Source organism: Agelaius tricolor, unplaced genomic scaffold (assembly GCF_023055355.1).
Source record: "Agelaius tricolor isolate 1412-34295 unplaced genomic scaffold, bAgeTri1.0.p SCAF_161, whole genome shotgun sequence".
NCBI classification, from domain to species: Eukaryota; Metazoa; Chordata; class Aves; order Passeriformes; family Icteridae; genus Agelaius; species Agelaius tricolor.
This window is the reverse complement of record NW_027269421.1, coordinates 525-9,510: the sequence shown is the minus strand read 5'-3', so window position 1 is coordinate 9,510 and position 8,986 is coordinate 525. Positions and strand designations below refer to the sequence as shown.

At 65.0% G+C, this 8,986-nt stretch overlaps 2 protein-coding genes across 10 annotated transcripts; both read left to right on the top strand.

Annotated features, from left to right (window-relative positions):
• Positions 1-377: 377 nt before the first annotated feature.
• On the top strand, positions 378-6,515 carry LOC139586987 (calsequestrin-1-like). 8 transcript variants are annotated; one of them, XM_071420773.1, is made up of 6 exons: positions 378-2,629; positions 3,980-4,025; positions 4,134-4,188; positions 4,291-4,391; positions 4,530-4,607; positions 5,648-6,515. In XM_071420773.1, exons 1-6 carry the CDS (start codon positions 1,161-1,163, stop codon positions 5,876-5,878), a joined length of 1,980 nt encoding a protein of 659 aa, XP_071276874.1. In that variant the 5' UTR covers positions 378-1,160; the 3' UTR covers positions 5,879-6,515. The 8 variants fall into 8 exon arrangements, 7 of the variants coding, with proteins under 7 accessions (XP_071276874.1, XP_071276876.1, XP_071276873.1 ...); XM_071420775.1 differs by having other exon boundaries at positions 378-1,709; positions 2,559-2,629; positions 4,291-4,965; positions 5,129-5,787; XM_071420772.1 differs by having other exon boundaries at positions 4,530-4,965; positions 5,129-5,787.
• Positions 6,181-7,138, top strand: LOC139586988 (uncharacterized). 2 transcript variants are annotated; one of them, XM_071420778.1, is made up of 2 exons: positions 6,181-6,853; positions 6,906-7,138. In XM_071420778.1, exons 1-2 carry the CDS (start codon positions 6,181-6,183, stop codon positions 7,136-7,138), a joined length of 906 nt encoding a protein of 301 aa, XP_071276879.1. The 2 variants fall into 2 exon arrangements, with proteins under 2 accessions (XP_071276879.1, XP_071276880.1); XM_071420779.1 differs by having other exon boundaries at positions 6,893-7,103.
• The last annotated feature ends 1,848 nt before the right edge of the window (positions 7,139-8,986 follow it).

Here is an 8,986-nt window from a genome sequence, read left to right as displayed (position 1 = left end):
TCCTATATTTTCCCCAAATTCCCCCTCATATTTTCCCCAAATTCCCCCTCATATTTCCCACAAATTTCCCCCAAATGCCCCCAAATTTCCCCCTACATTTCCCCCAAATTCCCCACCAAAATTCCCTCTAAATTTCCCTCAAATTCCCCCCAAAATTTCCTCCTAAATTTTCCCCAAATTCCCCTAATTTTCCCCCCAAATTCTCCCCCAAGTTCCCCCCAAAATCCCCCCAGATTTCCCCCTAAATTTTCCCCAAATCCCCCCAAATTTCCCCCAAATCCCCCCCTCAATTTCTCCCAAATCCCCCCAAATTTGCCCCTAAATTTCCCCCAAATTTCCACAAAATTCCCACAAATTCCCCCCAGATTTCCCCCAAATTTCCTCCTAAATTTTCCCGAAATCTCAACCAACTTCCCCCAAATTTCCCCCCAGTGTCCCCCAATGTCCCCGCGGTGTCCCCAGGGCCGGTCCCCTATTTTTAGCCCCCTCCCCCCCCGGATCCTCTTTCCCTTCTCAAAAAGGAGCGGGGAGGGAGGGGGGGGGACACTTGGGGACATTGGGGACATTTGGGGACATTGGGGGACATTTGGGGACATTTGGGGACAGAGGGGTCGGGCTGAGCCGCTGCCACCCCCCGAGCCGGGGTGGGGACGGTGTCACCGTCCCGCTGTGGCCCGGGCAGGTGGCACCGCGTCCGTCTGTCCCCGCCGCGTCCGTCTGTCCCCGCCGCGTCCCCTCCCGCCGCCGGAAGGGGCTGGCGCTGTCGCCGTGTCCCCGCGGGGGTCGCCGGAGTCCTTGCGCCCAGGGCGGTGTCCGTCTGTCTGTCCCCGGGCTCTGTCCGTCTGTCCCCGGGGTCTGTGTGTCCCCGGGGTCTGTCCGTCTGTCCCCAGGGTGTCCCTGTCCCCCTGGCTGTGTCCCTCCCCGTGTCCGTGTGTCCCCGTGTCCCTTCCCCGTGTCCGTGTGTCCCTTCCCCGTGTCCGTGTGTCCATCCCCTTCCCCGCGTCCCGTCCCCGTGTCCATTCTTGTCCCCGTGTCCCTCTGTCCGTGTGTCCATCCCCGTGTCCCCCTGTCCCTCTATCCCTCTGTCCCTCTGTCCCTCTGTCCCTCTGTCCCCCTGTCCGTCTGTCCCGTGTCTCTCTGTCCCTCTGTCCCTGTCCCCCATGTCCCCTCTGTGGCTCCTGGCTCTGCTGGCCCTGGCCCGGGGGGTCCCGGGGGGTCCCGGTGTCTGTCCCAGTGTCTGTCCGGGTGTCAGTCCCGGTGTCTGTCCCGGTGTCTGTCCCGCTGTCTGTCCCGCTGTCTGTCCCGGTGTCTGTGACACCTCCCCGCAGCTGCTGCATTTCCTGAGCCAGGTGAGACCCCCCCGGGACCCCCCCAGAGCCTCCCAACCTCCTCAGGGCTGGGGACACCCCCAGAGCCCCCCCAGACATTTGGGGACGCCCCCAAAGCCCTCCCTGATCCCAGGGGACACCCCCAGAGCCCGGGGGACCCCCAGATCCCCCCCAGACCTTCAGGGACCCCCCCCCCCCAAAGCTCTCCCTGGCCCCGGGGACAATCCCAGAGCCCCCCATGAAACCAAAGGCACCCCCAGCCCCCCCCCCCCCCTTGTGACCCCCCCTGACCCCGGCCCCCCCCCCGTGCAGCAGCTCCGGGACTTTGGGGACACCGAGGAGGAGCCCGAAGGCCCTGGGGGCTGCCAGGGACAGCGGAGGGTGCGTGGGGACACCGGGGACAGCTGGGTGTCACCGCGCCACCCTGGTGTCCCCAGCGCCCAATCCCAGTCCCAGCTCCCCAATCCCCCAATCCCCAATCCCCCGTTTTCCATTCCCAGTTCCCAATTCCCAATCCCCCATTCCAAATCCCCCAATTCCCAGTTCCCATTCCCCGTTCCCTCATCCCATTCCCAGTTCCCAGTTCCCAATCCCCCATTCCAAATCCCCCAATTCCCAGTTCCCATTCCCCATTCCCCAATCCCTGTTCCCAGTTCCCAATCCCAATCCCCAGTCCCCAATCCCCCAATCCCCCAATCCCATTCCCAGTTCCCAGTTGCCCATTCCCAATCCCAGTCCCTGTTTCCCCAGTTCCCCCACTCGCTTTCCCCAGTCCCAGTTCCCATTCCCAGTTCCCCCAATCCCAGTTCCCCGTCCCCATTCCCCATTCCCCGTTCCCAGTTCCCATTCCCCATTCCCCGTTCCCAGTTCCCAATCCCCATTTCCAGTTCCCAGTTCCCAATCCCCCATTCCAAATCCCCCAATGCCCAGTTCCCAATCCCCAGCTCCCATTCCCAGTTCCCAATCCCCAATCCCCCAATCCCATTCCCAATTCCCAATTCCCAGTTCCCAGTTCCCAATCCCCATTCCCAATCCCAGTTCCCTGTCTCCAATCCCCCAATTCCAGTTCCCCCAGTTCCCCCAGTTCCCATTCCCAGTTCCCATTCCCAGTTCCCGTTCCCAGTTCCCGTTCCCTGTCTCCAATCCCCCATTCCCAGTTCCCCCAGTTCCCATTCCCAGTTCCCCCAGTTCCCATTCCCAGTTCCCCCAGTTTCCCCCATTCCCCCCCAGCCTTCCATTCCTTCGTCGCCGCCCGGTGCTTCCACCCCTCCCTCCTCTTCCTCGCCACCTTCGACCCCCAGGTGAGCCCGGGGGGTGCTGGGGGGGGCTGGGTGACCCCTGGCACCCCCTGGGACCCCCAAAATCACAAAATTCCTCCAAAATCCCCCCAAAATCTCCCCAAAATTCCCCATTCCAGGCAGCGCTGGGGCTGGGCCTGGAGCGGCCCCGGAGCTTCTGGGGGGGCCCCAAGGACCCCTCCCCAAGGGACCCCTCCCCAAATCAGGGCCGGTTGCCATGGGAACGGGATGCTGAGATGAGGGGGGTGGTACGGGAAGCGGTTGCCATGGGGATGGAGTTTCCATGGGGATGTGGTTGCTATGGGATTGTTGCCATGGGGATGTGGTTGCCATGGGGACGTGGTTGCCATGGGGACGTGGTTGCCATGGGGACGTGGTTGCCATGGGGACATGGTTGCCATGGGGACGTGGTTGCCATGGGAGAAGGTCACTGGGCGGTGATGGTTGCCATGGGGATGGGGTTTCCATGGAGATGTGGTTGCCATGGGGACAGGTTGCCATGGGAAGAGGTCACTATGGGCTGGTGGTTGCTATGGCGACGTGATTACTATGGGATGTTGCTACCATGGGGATGTGGTTGCCATAGGGACGTGGTTGCTATGGAGATGTGGTTGCCATGGGCACAGGTTGCCATGGGGAGAGGTTACTATGGGCTGGTGGTTGCTATGGGGACATGGTTGCCATGGGGACGGTTGCTATAGGGATGTGGTCGCCATGGGGGTGAAGTTGCCATGGGGCCAGGTTGCCACGGGCAATGGTTGCCATGGGGATGTGGTTGCCATGGGGATGTGGTTGCCATGGGAACAAGTTGCCATGGGGATGTGGTTGCCATGGGGATCCGGTTACCATGGGAACGGCCGATTCTCACCCCCCCCACCCCATCTCCCCCCCCTCCTTTTCCCACGGCAGCCCCGGGGTCTCCCCGCCGGTCTGGGGGGGCCGCCCTGCCCCGGGGGGGTCCCGGGGGGGTCCCGGGGAGGGGTCGGGGGCGCTGCCGAGCCCCCCCCGTGCCGGGCAGGGTTAAAGCCCCGGGTGCTGCCGGGAGATTCCCGCATTTAATCCCCCCCCGGATCATCCCCCCCCCCCCCGCGCCGCGGCCTCAATCCCGAGGGACACCGGGACCCCCCCGCCCCCCCCCCCCAGAGCGGTGACACCGGGGGGGTCCCGGGGGGGCTCGTCCCTGTCACCCCCTCCCCATTCCCGCCTGTTCTGGACCCCCCCAATTTGAGCCCCCCCCCCCCCAAAGCAGCACTCGGGGTTTTGGGGGGGGGGGGGGGCAGCGGCTCCTTGGGGGGAGGGGAGGGGGGGGTGAAATTTGGGGGTGCCCCTCACCCCCCCCCAAAACCCCCCCAGGGTCCCTCTGCGGGAATTCAGAGCTCAGAGCGCGGCCGAGAGCTGGGTGAGTGCGGGGGGGTCCCGCCAGCCCCCCACCCCCCGTGACCCCCAAACCTCGGGGGACACTCGGGGGACACTCGGGGACCCCCCCACGTCACCGTGACCCCCCCAGGAGGACGCCCTGCACGGGACCCCCATCGTGGCCTTCGCCGACGGGGATGATCCCGGTGAGGGGGGGCGGGAAGGGAATTGGGGGGGGGGTCCCTGGGAGTGGGGGGGGTCTCAGCCCCCCCCCCCTGAACCCCCCCCGCCCTTGTCCCCTCCCCCAGACGGGTTCGAGTTTGTGGAGACCCTGAGGGAGGTGGCCCAGGACAGGAGGGACCAGCCCGACTTCAGCATCCTCTGGATCGACCCCGGCCTCTTCCCGGGGGTAACGGGGGGGGGGGGACACCCCCACAGCCCCCCGGGGGCTCTGAGCCCTCTGTCCCCTCTGTCCCCTCCCCTGGGACTGGCCCTGACCCCTCTGTCCCCTCCCCTGACTCCGGTGTCCCCTCTGCCCCTCCCCCAGCTCGTCCCCACCTGGGAGGACACCTTCGACATCGACCTGACCCGGCCACAGCTGGGCGTGGTCAATGCCAGCGACTTAGTGAGTGTCACCCCCGTGTCACCCCAGTGTCACCCCCGTGTCACCCCCGTGTCACCTCTGTGTCACCTCTGTGTCACCCCCGTGTCACACCCGTGTCACACCCGTGTCACCCCCGCGTCACACTGTGTCACACCTGTGTCACCCCCGTGTCACCTCTGTGTCACCCCTGTGTCACCCCTGCGTCACCCCCGTGTCACCCCCGTGTCACCCCCGTGTCACCTCTGTGTCACTCCCGTGTCACCCCCGTGTCACCCCCGCGTCACCCCCGTGTCACCCCCGTGTCACCTCTGTGTCACCCCCGTGTCACCTCTGTGTCACTCCCATGTAAACCAATGTCACCTCCATAGTCAATGACACCGTGTGTCACCCCAGTGTCACCCCCGTGTCACCCTCGTGTCACACCCATGTCACCCCCGTGTCACTCCTGTGTCACCCCTGTGTCACCTCTGTGTCAGCCCCATGTCACCTCTGTGTCACCCCCGTGTCACTCCTGTGTAAACCAATGTCACCGACCGTGTGAGTGTCACCCCAGTGTCAGCCCAGTGTCACCTCTGTGTCACCCCTGTGGTCAATGGCACTGACCACATGAATGTCACCCCTCCAGTGTCCCCCACACCTGGTGTCACCCCAATGTCACCCCAGTGTCACCTCTGTGTCACCCCTGTGTCACCCCAGTGTCACCCCTGTGGTCAATGGCACCAACCCTGTGAGTGTCACCCCAATGTCACCCCAGTGTCACTCCCATGGTCAACGTCAGTGACCACGTGAGCATCACCCCCCCTGGTGTCCCCCACAATCTGTGTCACCCCAATGTCACCCCAGTGTCACCTCTGTGTCACCCCAATGTCACCCCAGTGTCACCCCTGTGGTCAATGGCACCAACCCTGTGAGTGTCACAGTGTCACCCCAATGTCACCCCAGTGTCACTCCCATGGTCAATGTCAGTGACCACGTGAGCATCACCCCCCTGGTGTCCCCCACAATCTGTGTCACCCCAGTGTCACCCCAGTGTCACCCCAGTGTCCCCCCCGTGTCCCCAGGCCAGCAGCGTGTGGCTGGACATGGAGGATGAGGAGGATCTGCCGGGGCCTGAGGAGGTCCTGGAGTGGCTCCAGGAGGTCCTGGAGGGGGACACTGGGGATGGTGAGGATGAAGATGACGATGACGATGATGATGATGACGATGAAGATGATGACAATGATGATGAAGATGAAGACGATGAAGATGAAGATGATGACGATGATGATGATGATGAAGTTGATGCTGACTGACAGCTATGACAACAATGATGATGGTGACGATGATGATGAAGATGACAGCAATGACGATGATGGCAATGACAATGATGATGAAGGTGATGGCAATGACAATGATGATGGTGAAGTTGATGACGATGATGATGCTGACTGACAACAAGGACGATGATGATGACGGTGACGATGATGATGAAGATGATGGCAATGACAATGATGATGATGAAGGTGATGACGATGCTGACTGACAACAATGATGAAGATGACAACAATGACAATGATGGCAATGATGATGTTGATGACAATGGCAATGACTGACAATGATGATGACGATGATGATGATGATGACAATGACGATGATGATGATGACAATGATGACTGCGATGACGATAATGAAGATGACAGCAATGACAATGGTGACGATGATGATGACGATGACGATGACTCAGAACGACAACAATGATGATGACAAAGGTGATGACAATGACAACAGCAACAATGATGATGATGATGATGATGATGATGATGATGATGATGATGACAATGACAGTGATGATGACAACAAAGACAATGATGAAGACAAGGATGATGACAATGACAATGATGATGATGATGATGATGATGATGAAAATGATGAAAACAATGACGATGATGATGATGACAACGATGATGATGATGATGATGATGGTCATAAGGCCATAAAACCCCCAGAGGACCAGGCAGTGTCCCCAGGGGAAGGGGATCCATGGAGCTGGGCGAGATCCTTGCATGAGATCCCTGGATGGGATCCCCCAGACAAGGTTCCCATGGGAGATCCCAGGGAGAGATCCCAATACCAGACCCCAATACCAGATCCCAGTATGGGATCCCAACTGCAGATCCCAATACTAGATCCCAGTATGGAAACTCAGTATGGGATCCCAATACCAGACCCCAATACCAGATCCCAGTATGGGATCCTTACCAGATCCCAGTACCAGATCCCAGACTGGGGTCCCTGCTCCAGGTCCCATAGTGGGATCCCAATTCCAGACCCCAATTCCAGACCCCAATTCCAGACCCCAATACCGGATCCCAGCTCCTGATGCCCTCCCGGGCCCCTGTGTGACCACGTCCCCCCCTTGTCCCCCCCTTGTGCCCCCCAGCCCGGGCGGTGACACCGCGGGGACCCCAAATCTGGGCCGCGGGGGACCCTGGGCGAAGGGGGGAGGGCGGGGCGGCTCCTCCCGCCTGACCCCGCCCCTCCAAGCCCCTCCCCCGACGACCCCGCCCCGTTAAGCCCCGCCCACCCCCGCTCAGAGCGGCGGCACCGAGAGCCCGAGCGGCGGCACCGGCACCGGCACCGGCACCGGCAGCGCCCGCGGCCGGTAAGTGCGGGCAGGGGGAGGGGGCACCGGACCCACCGAGCGACCCCCGGCCCCACCGGCGGCCCCGCGGCCGCTCCGGCACCGGATGGACCCCGCGGCCGCCGCCTCCATCCGCTCCCGGCGCCGCTCCCGGGGCCGCTCCCGGGGCCGTTCCCGGTGCGCTCCGGCGGCCCCGAACCGCGGCGATGCCCCCCCCCCCGTTCTATGTGACCCCCCCCGCCCCACGGAGCATCCCCCGCGCTCCGGCGATGCCCCCGCGGCGGGCAGGAAGGGGTTAACGGCGCCGGGGGTCCCGGTCAGGCTCTCCCGGTGCCCCCGGTCCTCCCCCGGTGCCCCCCATCCCATCCCCCCCCCGCTTTCACTTCCCGTTTCGCTGCCGGGGGGGCTCGAACCCGTGACACGCTGGGGGGGGGAAGGGGGGGACACTCGGTGGCTCCCGGGGCCCACGCGGGACGCGGGACCCGCCACCCCCCCCCTCCCCACCGTGTCCCTGTCCCCGCCATCCCCGGTGTCCCCATCCCGGTCCCGGTCCCGGTCTCGGTCCCGTTCCCCATCCCGGTCCCGTTCCCCATCCCGGTCCCGCTCCCCACGCGGGACACGGGGTCCTTTCCCCCCCCCAGCCCCACCCGAGCCCCCCCGTGGGTGTCCCCGCGCTGTCCCCGCGCGCTCCCGGTCCCGTCCCGTGCCCGCGGTGCCGCCCAGTGCTCCCAGTACCGCCCAGTACCGGCGGTGCCACCGCATCCCCCGGGACCGGGCGGGCTGACACCCCCCGGACCCCCCAAAAACGCTTTTGGGGACACTTCGGGTTGTGAGGGGGGGGGTCCCGCGCGTGGGGAAGGGGCGCGCGAGGCCCAGCGGGGCCAAACCGGGGCCAAACTGGTCCCGAACTGGTCCCAAACTGGGCCGCGGGAGGCGCCGCTTCCGCATCCCCGCGCCGGGACCGGGCGGGGGCCCCGAAAGGGACCAGGACGGGGCGGGATTGGGGAGGGGTCCCGGGACTCAACGCCCCCCACCCCACCCGTGCCCCGTCCCACGGAGCGGCCCCGCGTGGGGAAACTGAGGCACGATTGGGGTTTGGGTGTATGGGGCGGGGGGGGAAGGATCGCGCCCAGCTGTGCCCCAGCTGTGGCCGGGGATGCTGCGGCCGCCGGGCAGGGCGGGACCCCCCGCGACACGCGTGGGACCCCCGCGACACGGGGCGGGAGGGTGGCGGTGGGGCAGGGCGGGGCGGCACAGCCGTGTCCGTGGGTCCGGGGCCGTGTCCGTGTGTCCGGGGCCGTGTCCGTGGGGCCGGGGCCGTGTCCGTGGGGCCGGGGCCGTGTCCGTGGGTCCGGACAGTGGGGTCAGGGCCGGACAGTGGGGTCGGGGCCGGACAGTGGGGTCGGGGCCGTGTCCGTGGGTCCGGGGCCGTGTCCGTGGGTCCGGGGCCGTGCCTCGCATTCCGGGGGGGCCCCGGGGGGGCCGGAGGCGGCCGCGCCGCTCCCCGAGGCACAAAGGGCCCCTTGTCCCCCACGCTGCGTGGGGGGGGCTCGTGGGGGACCCTCCCCCCGCCTCCCGCTCTCCCCAACCCCCCCCAAAAACACCCCCGAAAGGGGGGGGGGGTGGGCAAGGCATGGGGGGGGGCAGCGATGGGATGGGCGCCCCCCAAACCCCCCCACGGGGGGCGCCAAGGCCGGGGGGCTCCGTCCCACCCGTGTCGTGCCCGCCCCAAACCCGGATTAATCCCCCCCAAAAACCCCCCGAGCCCCCCGCCCGCCCC

Coding starts and splice junctions, on each gene's coding strand:
- LOC139586988 (XM_071420778.1), top strand. CDS start 6,181: ATGATGATGACGATGATGATGATGATGACAATGACGATGATGATGATG. Junction 6,854..6,905: donor GTACCAGATCCCAGACTGGG/GTCCCTGCTCCA, acceptor CCCCAATTCCAG/ACCCCAATTCCAGACCCCAA.
- LOC139586987 (XM_071420769.1), top strand. CDS start 1,161: ATGTCCCCTCTGTGGCTCCTGGCTCTGCTGGCCCTGGCCCGGGGGGTC. Junction 2,630..3,979: donor TCGCCACCTTCGACCCCCAG/GTGAGCCCGGGG, acceptor AAACCCCCCCAG/GGTCCCTCTGCGGGAATTCA. Junction 4,026..4,133: donor AGAGCGCGGCCGAGAGCTGG/GTGAGTGCGGGG, acceptor TGACCCCCCCAG/GAGGACGCCCTGCACGGGAC.